Genomic DNA, 15,068 nt, shown 5'->3' on the forward strand with positions numbered 1-15,068 from the left:
CAGTGACTAACAGCTGTAAGAGTGTGTCAGACTTACAGCTGAACAGGCAAAGTTCCAATCTGAATTTTGTTTGTTTCTTTATGGCCGTTCAGGAAGTCCTCCGCAAGGTCCGCGGCATCCTAAACAAAGTGATGCCGGAGAAATTGGACAAGCTGGTGGAGCAAATGGCCCACCTCCCCATTAACAGCGAGGAGAGGCTCCAGAGTGTGGTGGACATGGTCTTCAGCAGGGCTGTGGAAGAACCTGGGTTCACTGCGCTCTATGCCAGCATGTGCCGCTGCTTGGCTAAAGTAAAGTGTTCTTGTATAAGAAGTACATTTGTAGTTTTTACTAAATTGGGGCTTAAATACGTCTCCTTGCCCCATTGACATTTTTGAGTTATACCAGTGGTCCATTTTGTCTTATTGGCGTTGTTCCTTATCATTTGTAGAGAGGAAACATTCCTGTAGACTGTGCTTGGACTCCTGCATATTCCCCATCTCATTTTTTTGTCTTTTTCGTACTGCAGATGGAAGTGCCCATGTCAGATAGGCCCTACAGTACTGTGACCTTCCGTAGACTCCTGCTACGGCGCTGTAAGGCAGAGTTTGAGATGGTTGAGATGCACACCTTCTTATCTGATAAGGTACACAAGCAATTAGAGTCATCAGCATTGGTAGCCATCACACACAGTGAGAAAACATACACCTTAGTCCTCATTAAAAATGCCTAGATGTGTCAGGAAACGTCCCATCAGCACTGAATTCCATGTCTTTTTGCTCGATCGCTTATTTTGCATGCTGTATTTGCAGACTGAGGTATTTGAACTTTTGGAATATTTTGTGAAGCTTTCTGACATATTGCTCTTCTCTCTCTCTCTCTCTCTCTCATGCAGGCTACAGGGGAGCAGACAAAACAGGGGCTGGCAGAAGCCAAAGACAAAGCTTGTCGCAGCTCCTTTGGGAATGTGAGATTCCTTGGTGAGCTCTTCAAAGTGAAGATGGTTGCCAAGCTGACTATTTTGGAATGTGTGGAGAGGCTTGTGGAGAGGTTCAGTGAACTGAGCCTGCAGTGCCTCTCCACGCTCCTGACCACGGTCGGCCAGGAGCCTAACGATGGCAAAATGCAGGTAAATCACTTTTAGGTTATCGCTGTGACTGATGCGTGAGAGACTCAAATTAGGTATATTTGACATCTCATTCAGTTCAGTGTAAATCAACACTGACCAGTTTCTCTCTCTCTCTCTCTCTCTCTCTCTGATATCTGTCTTCTGTCCACAAATAGCCTCAGATGGACTTATATGTAATGTCCATTGAAAAAGCTGTAAAAGAAGGCATGCCATCAGCACATGTACTCCACCTGCTGCAGGATATGATGGAGCTCAGAGAGGTGGGTATGTGTGTTAAGTCACAGAAGAAGAACTAAAGTCTATTTTAATACATTTTAATGTTTCCCTTCACGACTAAAAATAACAAAGTAAAAAAAAAGTGTAAGTTCCTGTCATTATATTCTGTCAATATTAAGAGTCATTTCAAATGCAGGCAAACAGGTTGATGTTTGACTTCCAGTGACATGAATCCCTTTCTTTGTGTTTGTGTTCAGTGAAACAGAGTGTCACACAGGCCAGTTCTGGGTTCAAAGACCATCAAAGTCCATGAGGGGGCACAGTGGCAGCAGTAGGATCAGTCAGGGATGGCTCATCAGAAAGGAGTCTTTTTCTCACTTTTGTTTTGTTTTTTTCTTTTTTGTCAGTAAGCAAGCCAACAAGACCTGACAATAAAATACCATATTAAAAAAAAAGTTTTACAAGGATTTAATTAAGGAAGAAATAAATTAACTGTGCAACAGGTAACCTCACATGCGGTATACTCTCTCCCTCACTCACTCATTATCTAAGCAGCTTATCCTCAGTGGGGTGTGCTGGAGTCTTTCCCAGCACTCATAGGGCAAAAGGCAGGAAAACACCCTGGACAGGTCGGCAGTCCATCACAGGGCAGACACACACACACACACACACAAACACGCTCACACACACATTCATACCTAGGGGCAATTTAGTGTCTCCAATTCACCTAACTTGCATGTCTTTGGACTGTGGGAAGAAACTGGAGCTCCTGGAGGAAACCCACGCAGACACGGGGAGAACATGCAAACTCCATGCAATATACTTTTACAGTAAATTCATAGAACACATATACAGGTGTCATGGAATTGAAAAGAATGGAGGCCTGATCAGCTGTAGCACTGTGATTTTCGGCCCATCACTATGGTACGGGCAGCATTACCAGGGAAATAAAGAATGTCAACAGTCACTCCTCTGACAATATGACAGTTGACAAATTGACTCTGTATAACAAGTGACCAGCTGAATTTAGAGCCCCTGAATGTCGAATCTTTGGTTTTTTAGATGACAAGGACAATATCTCCAAGCCTATCTAAAATGACTTCGACTCTGAGTAAAACGAAGTCTTCATCCTGACAATTCGCTAACTTAGCTCACTCGCCGTCTCTGAGAATGCATGCGCCATTGTTACCTCTATTAGGCTTTCGGGCACTGTCGCGGCCACGTGTCTTCCACTATTAAGGTCCGTGTCTTCGGTAACGCCCATTTCTCCTTAACATATATTAAGTTAGCAAGTGTGCTGATAAATGAATTTATACACGATGTTGTACATGTGTTGTAAGTTCTGAGCCAGTTCCTGTGAACCAGGGAGTGAAAACTTTCCAGACTAACTGGACTGATGGTGAACTGGACCTGTCTGACTGAAGAGTTACAGAGTCACCCAGCAGAAGGCAATGCAATATTCTTCTCTTTGTCATTCATGTTCGGTTTTATACAGTGATATAAATTAATCATACAAATCAAGAGGGTTCATTTGAAATTTCAGTACACACTGCTGTTTATGACTGAATGTGACTGTATGTTTGGTCTCTATACACACTCCTGTATATGACTGAATGTGATTGTGTGTGACTATTATTAACTCTTTGTATGTGTGTGTGTGTGTGGTGTGAGGTCAGCAGGTGAGTAGTCACTGGCTGTTCTTCATCATGATTCTTGATGATAATTTTTTGACAGAATTTTACTACCAGTGCAGTTTATACTGTTTATACTTTATATAACTTTATATAAGTTTATACTTTATATAAGTTTATACTTTATATTGATGACGAGCACAAAGCACAAAGCCCAAAGTAAATCATAAATACTAAGCCTTTGGATCGGGGAGGACATTTTGATCATGGGTCAAACTACTGACCTGAAAGCTGAAGGTGCTGAAGTTTGGGGGTGGAGTTCATTAATGACCCAGCAATAGTCCAAAGGGGCATTAGATAGAGGTGAAGGTTGATGGTGCTGAGAGAAATAACAGATGTTAAGCAAACGACTCACTAGAGGGGTAAAGAGAGGACCAGGGTGTGACACTGATGTAGTTCCATGACTCTACTAATCCTCTTAAATTAGTGAAGCAGACAGCTGAAGAGGATGACAGTAATGTAATTAATTAGTGAATAGTGACTTCCATACAATTCCAACATACTTATACACATAAACTGCCTCACAGAGTTAACACTTTAGACTGGCATAATCACTCACTCACTCATTATCCAAGCCAGGGGGTGCTGGAGCCTATCGCAGCGCTCATAGGTTGAAAGGTGGGGAGAACATGCAAACTCCACACAGAAAGGACCCTGGCCGCCCAGCCAGGAATCAAACCCAAGACCCTCTCGCTGTGAGGCGACAGCGCTACCCACTGCGCAGTCGTGCTGCCCACTGGCATAATCCAAAAAAGAAAAATATTAACAATAAATTGACAAAAAAATTCAGGAGCCAGTAGCAGGCTGTGTATGACTGGGTCTTGGAACATCAGCTCAGGCTACGTGTGACCTTTAAGGGAGCGAGGGAGCGTAAGAAGTGACATGACTGTGTCATTAGAGACACACCACTGAAAGAGGATCAGTTAGTTTTTCTTCATTAGAGACACACCACTGACAGAGGATCAGTTAGCTTATCTTCATTAGAGACACACCACTGACAGAGGATCAGTTAGTTTATCTTCATTAGAGACGCATCACTGACAGAGGATCAGTTAGTTTATCTTCATTAGAGACACACCACTGACAGAGGTTCACAAGGCTCCTATGGAGGGAGGAGCTGTTTGCACCACAGCACCTGTGGACGATCCATATTAACAATATTAATATGAATCTCAAACTCAGATTAGGATTAAGTTTACAAGAACAGACTGCAACATTATTTCCCTCACGTCTCTTAAAATGAATGGCTGGTCTATTGGTTTATCTTTTAAATGAATGACTGGTCTGTTGGTTTGTGTCTCTCTTTCTGTCATGTGCCCACTAGCAGAAATGTCCTCATTGAGCAAAAGTCAGACAATAAACTGCTCTGAAGGTGCCTGGCATGAGACAGTCTTCTTACCCCCCCCGCTCATGTTTTTGGCTCCATTACAAAATTAATCTATTGGTTCAAATTTTTTAAAGTAAAAATACGATGAAATAGCATCACCTTACGTTCCAGGCGGTGTAGCCCACATCCTGTTTAGTTCAAATAAAAACCCCAAATCATTCTAAACAGCTTTGTTTCTGCATTTGTGTCGGAGTTGTTCCCATCAGTCTGCGGTTTTATGACCTCAGCTGTTTAGAACCTCATCTGGTCTAGCTGTATGGCTGATTCTCCTCCATGCTTATAAACACAGTAGCAACTTTAGTAACGTTAAGAGCTGGGAGCTGTCCAGGGTCCCACCTCCTGACAGTTAGCCACTGTCCATGGTGCTAACACTCCTCCTCAACAGGCCTCTGTTGGAATTTTGGAATGTTGATACATTCCGCAAAGTCTGTGGTTCCACCAAGACTGTTACAAGTCACAAATCAAAGTTATAAATCCTCAAAAAGAGATGAAAAACAGGGCAAATGAATAGAGTGGTTCTCCTGACATCTGGACTAATCGAACCAAAGTTACATTATTCAGAATCCTGCCATCAAAGCACCTCACACTGTAAGTCCTCCCAAACCTGCCATTCAACCACATCACACTGTAAGTCCTCCCAAACCTGCCATTCAAGCACATCACACTGTAAGTCCTCCCAAACCTGCCATTCAAGCACCTCACACTGTAAGTCCTCCCAAACCTGCCATTCAAGCACATCACACTGTAAGTCCTCACAAACCTGAAATTCAACCACATCACACTGTTGGTCTCCGGAGCTTGGTACAGTCTCTAGGAGGCTGGAAATAGCTCTGTGGATGAAAACTGAACAGTTCATGTTTGTGTGGAAAATGGAAAAAAATTAACACGTGTGATACTGGCTTTTCCCGGGCTGATTCTCTATTAAACCCTGTTAGTTTTTGAAACACAGTAGCCGTCCTGTTCTCCTTTCAGCTTTGCATTTCTGTTGAGGCTGTTCTGAGCTGGATCATTCGTTTAGGCACAGATGACAGATACTTTTGTCTCATGGACTTTTTTTGCTCATTAGTTCATATATGTGTGTTCGCATGTCTATGTATATGCATGTGTGTGTATGTACATACATATATGATGCAGAGTCACTGCAGAGTCTGTGTGGGTTAGCGATTACACAAAGTGAGGACGCAGACAAACCTAGAAGAAATGTAAATGAAGTCTGTGAAGAATGAGAGAAATCTTCGCCCTCTGTGGAGTTGGTAGAGGTTTGTGTTTATTAGGTGGATATCCACAGGGGTCCTGTTAAGTTATAGTTGGGAGAGGACACACTCAAGCTTAAAACAACACAAACCCAAGGGATGTAGCCAGGCGAGATTAAAAACACTCGGCTGGTTCTAAGGTTTACGGATATATCAACCTGAGCAAATGCTAGACAGAGAGAGGGGGAAAGAAAGAGTGAGAGGTGAGAGAGAGAGAGTGAGAGGTGAGAGAGAGAGAGAGAGAGAGAGAGAGAAACCAAGAATGGAATCTCAATCCCAGATGAGCAGAATGAACAGTGGTCAGAACCTAAGATTTAATATTGAAGTTTGGTCATAAATACAAGAGCTGACAGTTATTCACATTCGCTCACTTGCTTCAAATCTACATTTATTATCAGCAGACATAAATGCATCGTGTAAAATAGTTCTACTTTTTGCTTTTGTGCTCAACTGATTTCTAGGTACTATTTTTTTTAACTGACCTAAGTCTATCACTAACTGTTTAATCAAAGCACTATTATTAACTCATGAACAATAAACTTGTTATTTAGTAGAAACAGTGACAAAATGAATCCTCTGTCATTCTAATGTAACCTGAGGAACAATGACATGACATGTGTACGTATCTCTTCACACTGAACAAGTAACACACTGGTCCAAAATCCCACTGAACAGGTAACACGCTGGTCCAAAATCCCACTGAACAGGTAACACACTGGTCCAAAATCCCACTGAACAGGTAACACGCTGGTCCAAAATGCCACTGAACAGGTAACACACTGGTCCAAAATCCCAGTGAACAGGTAACACACTGGTCCAAAATCCCAGTGAACAGGTAACACACTGGTCCAAAATGCCACTGAACAGGTAACACACTGGTCCAAAATCCCACTGAACAGGTAACACACTGGTCCAAAATCACAACACACCTCAAACGGTCCTCAGTGTACACCTGTGCCTGTTCAGCTCAGCTGATTGGCTGAAGCTCTTCCCACACTGGGAGCAGTGGTATGGCTTTTCCCCTGTGTGAATGCGCTGGTGTGATTGGATATTTGATGAATCACTGAAGCTCTTCCCACACTGGGAGCAGTGGTATGGCCTCTCTGCTGTGTGAATGCGCTGGTGTGTTCAAAGACTTGATGCATTACTGAAGCTCTTCCCACACTGGGAGCAGTGGTATGGCTTTTCCCCTGTGTGAATGCGCTGGTGTGTCCTAAGACTTGATGACCGACTGAAGCTCTTCCCACACTGGGAGCAGTGGTACGGCCTCTCCCCCGTGTGAATGCGCTGGTGTGTTTTAAGATTCCATGCATTAGTGAAGATCTTCCCACACTGGGAGCAGTAGTATGGCTTTTCCCCTGTGTGACTGCGCTGGTGTGATTGGAGATTTGATGAATCACTGAAGCTCTTCCCACACTGGGAGCAGTGGTATGGCCTCTCCCCTGTGTGAATGCGCTGGTGTCTTTTAAGAGCTGACCACTGTTTGAAGCTCTTCCCACACTGGGAGCAGTGGTATGGCCTCTCCCCTGTGTGAATGCGCTGGTGTGATTGAAGAATTGATAACTGGTTGAAGCTCTTCCCACACTGGGAGCAGTGGTATGGCCTCTCCCCTGTGTGAATGCGCTGGTGTGATTGAAGAATTGATAACTGGTTGAAGCTCTTCCCACACTGGGAGCAGTGGTATGGCCTCTCTGCTGTGTGAATGCGCTGGTGTGTTCTAAGACTTGATGCATTACTGAAGCTCTTCCCACACTGGGAGCAGTGGTATGGCTTTTCCCCTGTGTGAATGCGCTGGTGTGTTCTAAGACTTGATGACCGACTGAAGCTCTTCCCACACTGGGAGCAGTGGTTTGACTTCTCCCCCGTGTGAATGCGCTGGTGTCTTCTGAGGCTCTTCCTGCGTGAAGAGTGTGTTGTGTTCTTCCCTGTCACTCCCTGTTTAGGTGTTAGGGCTCTTCTGACAGGGGAGCTCTTCCCAAACGAAGAGCGCCTTCTTTTCGTGTTGACAGCGGACTGTGCTGAAATGAATGTAATATCAGAGGATAACTGTTCTGGGCTCAGTGGCACGTCTTCTGATTTAATCTCTCTGGTCTTTAGTAAACTCAGGGACTCTTCAGGATGCCATGTCTTAATGAGGTTTTGTGAGGAAATGTGGCCTAAACAAAGAGAGGGACATGTCCACAACAGGACCAGAAAACCACATCACAGCCTGGACAAAAATCTATAAACAACATTAAAAGACCAAACTGACATTAACCTCAGCATCAATTTAAAGTACAACTAAACCATTCTCTTAAAAAAAAAAAAAAAAAAAAAAAAAAAACACAAATGCAGGGAATTGAATGGGGAAAACAGGGAAAAAAAATCATCTGTTACCTTTCTCAGGGGAAAATGGCTTGTCCCAGTGGCAGTCCGCTGGGTCGTCCTGGTCCTTGGTATATTCTTCTCCACACCAGACCAGCAGCTCCTCTCCAGCAGCGATGGGTCTACAGCTGCGGAACAGAACCCCCCCTTTGTACTGAAGAGCCACCAGATTCTGCTCTTCATCATTACGGGCACAGTTCACATACCTTAGAGAGAAAGAGAGAGAGAGTGATGAGGGAAAAGGTCAAGAGTGAGACATGAGGCAGATAAAGAGGTTTACATTGCACAAGAGAAAACCAAGTTAAGGCAGAAAATGAGAAGAAGAATGTATGGATAAGTGAAGTCATGGATAAGTTAAGAATCAATTTGACGTCACATATCTAAATGGAGTTTTCGTGTTTTTGTGACTCTGATTTAAGGGGATGCTCACTGCCTCTTATTAAACAAAACTCTTTTAACACTCATTAGACACATATGTAAATAACACGTGACTGAACCAAATTTTACAATGAAAAAGTGCCAGGAAAGATGAACAGAGTTGGAACAGACTAACACAGTTGGAATGCTCTAATAGAGGAGGAATCCCAGCAGTAACACTAGCTGGTTGGGTTGTTGTCACGAGATCATGTGGGTTTGTGTCCTGTGAGGGTCAAACAGACAAGTGTACACTCCCCACCATCTCACTCAGCGCTCTGTTCAGCATTGATGAGTGAATCCGGGAAACAGCACAGGTCTCCACCCCTGTTACTTTCCCATGGAGACGCCTGGGAGCTGGCAGGTGCTGTAAAGTGGTAGTGGATGTGACATGTATCTGAGGATAGAGGCAGTATTCCTCACCCTGCGGCACCGGAAGGGAAATACAGGAGTATGGGAACCGGATTTCTCCCAGAAAATGGGGCAAAAAGGGAAAAGGGAAAAACGCTAAAGTGACCACGCCCACATATGAAGGCCCTGATTTTGTATTTTAAAACGTCACATTCCACGTAACACCAACATTCTCGTCCCCCGATCGTTTCCTGAAATATCCGAGTTTCGCGTGACTAACCAGTTTACCGGCCGAGAAAGAGACAAGAGTGTGCTCTTCACACCAAACATTCCTCATCACTGGCAAAAATGCCCAGTGCCTCTGGCACCAAAGGATAAACTGTCCTCCTTGGACCAGTCAGAGCTTAGTGTTTATGCCCAAAATGCCCACGTCCATATGTTGTCCTTACTCCCAGCTTTTCTGAACTGAATCAGTATCCTCATTAGCGACACTGAAGAATTGTTGACAGCTGAAACATTTCATTTTGTGATGAAGGTTTGGTTATGCAGCCTGCTTAATGGAGGACATGGTTCAGGATCCTTCAGTGTCATGCTGATCATGGCACATAAGATGCACCAGGTGTATCAGTGTGCAAGGAAACACGTGAGATTATGCAACATTTCAGCAAAATGGAGACCGATTTAATGAGATGATCTCAATGTGACTCATCTCTTTATTATTACTCACTATTATTTATTAGTCATTAGCACAGTTTGTTAAGATCTGCCCTTCTTCGGTCATGGATATATAGTTACTCATTTGTGCTGTAGACCTATTAGCACCTGTTGCCACCCGTAACATTAGACATGTTTTACTGTTAGTCTGCGAATAAAATCCATGAATGTATTTAGTTACAGCGATTACTGTACAGGACAAACAGAAAAGTCTTACAGTTTGGGCAGTAACACACAGCATACTCAAAAGCACCATGTGAAGCTGTGTAAAGCTTAGCAGATATGTGAACTGGTCAGAATGTCATTGGGTGGGACATGCCATTTAGGGGTATGGAGATCTTCGCCATTCTACTATTTTTCTTTCTCTTTTAAACATCTTATTTTTGTTTTACACTGTGTGTGGATTTAATGAAGAGGTTTCACACCCCCTGTACTAAGAGCTGATTACTGTGTGATACAGAGAATGTGAAAGCTCCAATCCTGAGGTCTGAGGGTCTGACACAGTCTTACTCAGGATAATTCACTGTTCACTGAGACACTGATGATATGAGAAACTTTGGGACTGGGACAAATAATTGGGAAATTAATCAATGACTGAGTATGTTACTGAATAAACTCAAAATAAACCACATAAAATGGAAAAATAATTAACTAAACATTACGCCTGACTATTTTTGTCTTTCAGTTGTAGATGCAATTTATTTATGTTCACATTTAATGTATTAAATATCACTCTTTCATTCATTAGTGCACCCAGTTTCATGCATGAGGAAATAACAAGAATTGTTTTATGTATGTCATCTCATCTGATCCCTCTCGTGGGCCCACCACCTGCGAGGGGAGAAATAGGGGCCGGGTGCGATGCCACACGGGTGGCAGGATGGGGCGAGGGCCCCAGCGGACTGGACTTACGGTACAGAAACTGGCTTTTGGTACGTGGAATGTCATCTCTCTGAGGGGGAAGGAGCCGGGACTAGTGCGGGAGGTGGAGCGATACCAACTAGATATAGTTGGGCTCACTTCTACGCACAGCCTTGGCTCTGGAACCAAACTCCTGGATGGGGGCTGGACTCTGTCCTTCTCTGGAGTTGCCTGGGGCGAGAGGCGGCGGGCAGGTGTGGGATTACTTGTTAGCCCCCGACTGAGCGCCGCCGTGTTGGAGTTTGTCCCGGTGAACGAAAGGGTTGCCTCACTGCGCCTTCGGGTTGCGGGGGGAAATCTCTGACTGTCGTGACGGCGTACGCGCCGAACGGCAGCTCAGAGTACCCAGCCTTCCTAGATACACTGGAAAGTGTCCTAGTGAAGACACCATCTGGGGACTCTGTAGTTCTACTGGGAGACTTCAATGCTCACGTTGGCAATGATGGAGAGACTTGGAGGGGAGTGATTGGGAGGAACGGCCTACCTGATCTGAACCCGAGTGGTGCTTTGTTATTGGACTTCTGTGCGAGTCATGGATTGTCCATAACGAACACCATGTTCGAGCATAAGGTAGCTCATAAGTGTACCTGGTACCAGAGCTCCTTAGGCCAACGGTCGATGATCGACTTTGTAGTTGTCTCATCAGACCTGCGGCCGTATGTGCTGGACACTCGGGTGAAGAGAGGGGCAGAGTTGTCAACTGATCACCACCTGGTGGTGAGTTGGATCAGATGGCGGGGGAGGCTGCCAGACAGACCTGGTAAACCCAAGCGCATAGTGAGGGTGAACTGGGAACGGCTGGCTGAGGACCCTGTACGGAAGATCTTCAACTCACACCTCCGGAGGAGCTTCTTCCTGATCCCGAGGGAGGCTGGGGACATGGAGTCTGAATGGACCCTGTTCAGAGCCTCCATTGTTGAAGCGGCAGCTTTGAGCTGTGGCCAGACGGTCGTTGGTGCCTGTCGTGGCGGCAACCCAAGGACCCGGTGGTGGACGCCACCGGTGAGGGAAGCCGTCAGGCTGAAGAAGGAGGCCTTCCGGGCTTGGCTAGCACGGGGGACTCCGGAATTGGCTGAGAGGTACCGGCATGCCAAAAGGGCAGCAGCGACGGCTGTCATGGAAGCAAAAACTCGGGTATGGGAGTAGTTTGGGGAGGCCATGGAAAAGGGACTTTCGCTTGGCCTCAAAGAGGTTCTGGCAAACCGTCAGGCGACTCAGGAAGGGCAGGCAGGGCCTCGTCCATGCTGTTCTCAGCAGGGATGGGGAGGTCCTGACCTCAACTGAGGATGTGGTCGGACGGTGGAAGGAACACTTTGAGGAGCTCCTAAATCCGACTGACACACCCTCCATAGAGGAGGCAGGGCCAGAAGATTCAGGAGGGTCGTCACCCATCTCTCTGGCAGAGGTCACTGAGGCAGTTAGAAAACTCCACAGTGGCAAGGCGCCAGGGGTGGATGAGATCCGCCCTGAAATGCTGAAGGCTTTGGATGTTGTTGGGATGTCATGGCTGACACGCCTCTTCAACGTTGCGTGGGAGTCAGGGACAGTGCCTGTGGAGTGGCAGACGGGGGTGGTGGTCCCCATTTTTAAAAAAGTTATCGGGGTATCACATTACTCAGCCTCTCTGGGAAAGCCTACTCTAGGGTACTGGAAAGGAGACTGCGGCCGATTGTCGAACCTCGGATACAGGAGGAACAATGTGGATTCCGTTCTGGCCGTGGAACAACAGACCAGCTGTTCACCCTCGCACGGATACTGGAGGGATCATGGGAATTTGCCAATCCAGTCTACATGTGTTTTGTGGACCTGGAGAAGGCTTACGATCGTGTCCCCCGGGGTGTCCTGTGGGGGGTACTGCGGGAGTATGGGGTGCCAGGTTCGCTGCTGCGAGCCATTCGGTCCCTGTACAACCGCAGTGAGAGCTGTGTCTGTATTCTCGGCACAAAGTCAAATTCATTCCCAGTGAGTGTTGGACTCCGCCAGGGCTGTACCTTGTCTCTGATCTTGTTCTTAATTTTCATGGACAGGATCTCAAGGCGCAGTCGGGGTGAGGAGGGTGTCCAGTACGGTGGCCTTAGGATTGCGTCTCTGCTTTTTGCAGATGATGTGGTTCTGTTGGCCGCATTGGGGCGGTTTGCAGCCGAGTGTGAAGCGGTTGGGATGAGGATCAGCACCTCCAAGTCCGAGGCCATGGTCCTATGCCGGAAAAAGGTGGCTTGCCCCCTCCGAGTTGGGACTGAGTTCCTGCCTCAGGTGGAGGAGTTCAAATATCTCAGGGTCTTGTTCACGAGTGAGGGTAAAATGGAGCGGGAGATTGACAGGCGGATCGGGGTGGCGGCGACAGTCATGCGGTCATTGTACCGGACCGTCGTGGTGAAGAAGGAGCTGAGTCAGAAGGCAAGGCTCTCAATTTACCAGTCGATCTTTGTTCCAACCCTCACCTATGGTCACGAACTCTGGGTAGTGACCGAAAGAATGAGATCGCGGATACAAGCGGCGGAAATGAGCTTCCTCCGCAGGGTGGCTGGGCGCACCCTTAGGGATAGGGTGAGGAGCTCGGACACCCGGGAGGAGCTTGGAGTAGAGCCGCTGCTCCTCCGCATTGAAAGGAGTCAGTTGAGGTGGTTCGGGCATCTAGTCAGGATGCCTCCTGGGCGCCTCCCTATGGAGGTGTTCCGGGCGCGACCAACTGGGAGGAGACCCCGGGGAAGACCCAGGACACGTTGGGAGAAATATATATCTCGGCTGACCTGGGAACGCCTTGGGATCCCCCAGGAGGAGCTGGTGGATGTAGCCGGGGAAAGGGATGTCTGGGCGACCCTCCTCAGCCTGCTGCCACCGCGACCCGGTCCCGGATAAGCGGGAGAAAATGGATGGATGGATGGATCTCATCTGATGCTACATATTTGAATCCCAAAGCCGTTGGCTCGTTATGAGTTAATTTTGATACCACAGACACAGAGGTTTACTGAAATACATGCATCAAATATGAAAACCCATGTGTTCAGAGGATCTCCATGCTGATTGGTGTTTGTATAAATTCTGGTCTCATCTGGTCTGTGAGAACAGTGAATGTGAGGGGGTGTCACTCAGTCAGGGGTAAAGAGAAAACAGACCAGTATCTGGAAGGTTGTAAGTTTGATTCCTGAGAATGTCTGAACACCAAAATACTGGACAGCAAGGTTTCCTCAGAGATATAGTTACCTCTGATACAAAACACAGTTAAGTTTTACCTCTGAGCGTATGAATGTACACTGTCTGTACATTTAACATAAATATGTGAAAAATAAGGAACAGGAGTGATCTCTGTGCTCAGTATCTCACCTCATCCAGTTGGAAAAATTCTCTCTCTTCACATCAACATGATCTTCACACTGCTGACGTTTGAAGAGCTAAGGAAAAGAGGTTTTTCCTTCATAAATGTTGATTTGTTATGTATACAGTCTTTCACTGCACATATTATGACCAATTCCAGGTTTATGTCAGAGGTCTGATAGAGCGTGAGGCTCTCTGAATTGAAATGAGTGTAAAATAATTTGTTGAAGCTCCTACCAGCAGCTGATGACACAGAGCATCGGTAAATGCAATGAAATAGGAATTTGGCTTCACTGCACAGAGCCCCAGTAAATGCCAACTGAAAACCTTCTTATATCATTAATTAACAGGTTCACTCACCACCCAGGAGTATCCACTGTCCTTGGTGTCTTCTCTGTCAGACATCTGGTCTTCATAGGGGCCAAAGTGTGTCCCTCTGGGTATAGTGTCACCCTGGTTAAACACGCCCAGCTCTGCGTTTGGGATGTTTGACCTCCTGACCTCTAGTCCTGAGGGAAGGGTGCGTCTGGCTCTTTCTGTGACCCCTATGGGCACGGGGGTGTCGGGGATGAACGTGGGGGGGCCATGCACCTCACATTTACCAAGGAAGAAAGACCGGCAATCCTCACAGTCTGGGGAAATAAGGACAAAAATATAAATAACAACAATAGACTTCAGTCAGACTAAAATACACTCTAAATAACAACAACAATAGACTTCAGTCAGACTAAAATACACTCTAAATAACAACAATAGACTTCAGTCAGACTAAAATACACTCTAAATAACAACAATAGACTTCAGTCAGACTAAAATACACTCTAAATAACAACAATAGACTTCAGTCAGACTAAAATACACTCTAAATAACAACAATAGACTTCAGTCAGACTAAAATACACTCTAAATAACTACATTAGATTTCAGTCTTCCTAAAAGACACTCTAAATAACAACACCAGACTTTACTCATCCTAAAAGGGCAGTCCTCACAGTCTGATAAGACCCAATACTATCTGGGTATGGGACCATCAGTATAGAGACACAGTTCAGCATTCACACTGACATTTAACTCTTTCATGCCCGTTTTTACTTTTCATTTTCAGCAGCTGATGATGAAAAACATTTTCAGTCTTCCTGAGAGTGCTTCAAAACCAAATATCTACCAAACATGCATCAGTCAAAAACATTATGATGTTGTAGAAACTGGGGAGTGTTTGACTTCTGCTTTTAACCACTGCACCCTTTACATGCAGAAAGACAAAGAGAGAGAGAGAGAGAGAGAGAGAGAGAGAGAGAGACTACAGGATCAGTCCCAGAGATCTTGCCCTACAC

At 45.7% G+C, this 15,068-nt stretch overlaps 1 protein-coding gene across 1 annotated transcript in view; it reads right to left on the bottom strand.

The window, feature by feature from the left end:
- The window catches only part of LOC115823852 (zinc finger protein 208-like), a 111,710-nt gene that overhangs the window by 39,674 nt on the left and 56,968 nt on the right, over window positions 1-15,068 (bottom strand). Inside the window, 1 exon segment of the mRNA XM_030787875.1 lies at window positions 6,614-7,548. Within this exon segment, the coding sequence (XP_030643735.1) occupies window positions 6,614-7,548 (935 nt within the window).

The sequence above is a fragment of the Chanos chanos genome, chromosome 11 (assembly GCF_902362185.1).
Source record: "Chanos chanos chromosome 11, fChaCha1.1, whole genome shotgun sequence".
Lineage (NCBI taxonomy): Eukaryota > Metazoa > Chordata > Actinopteri > Gonorynchiformes > Chanidae > Chanos > Chanos chanos.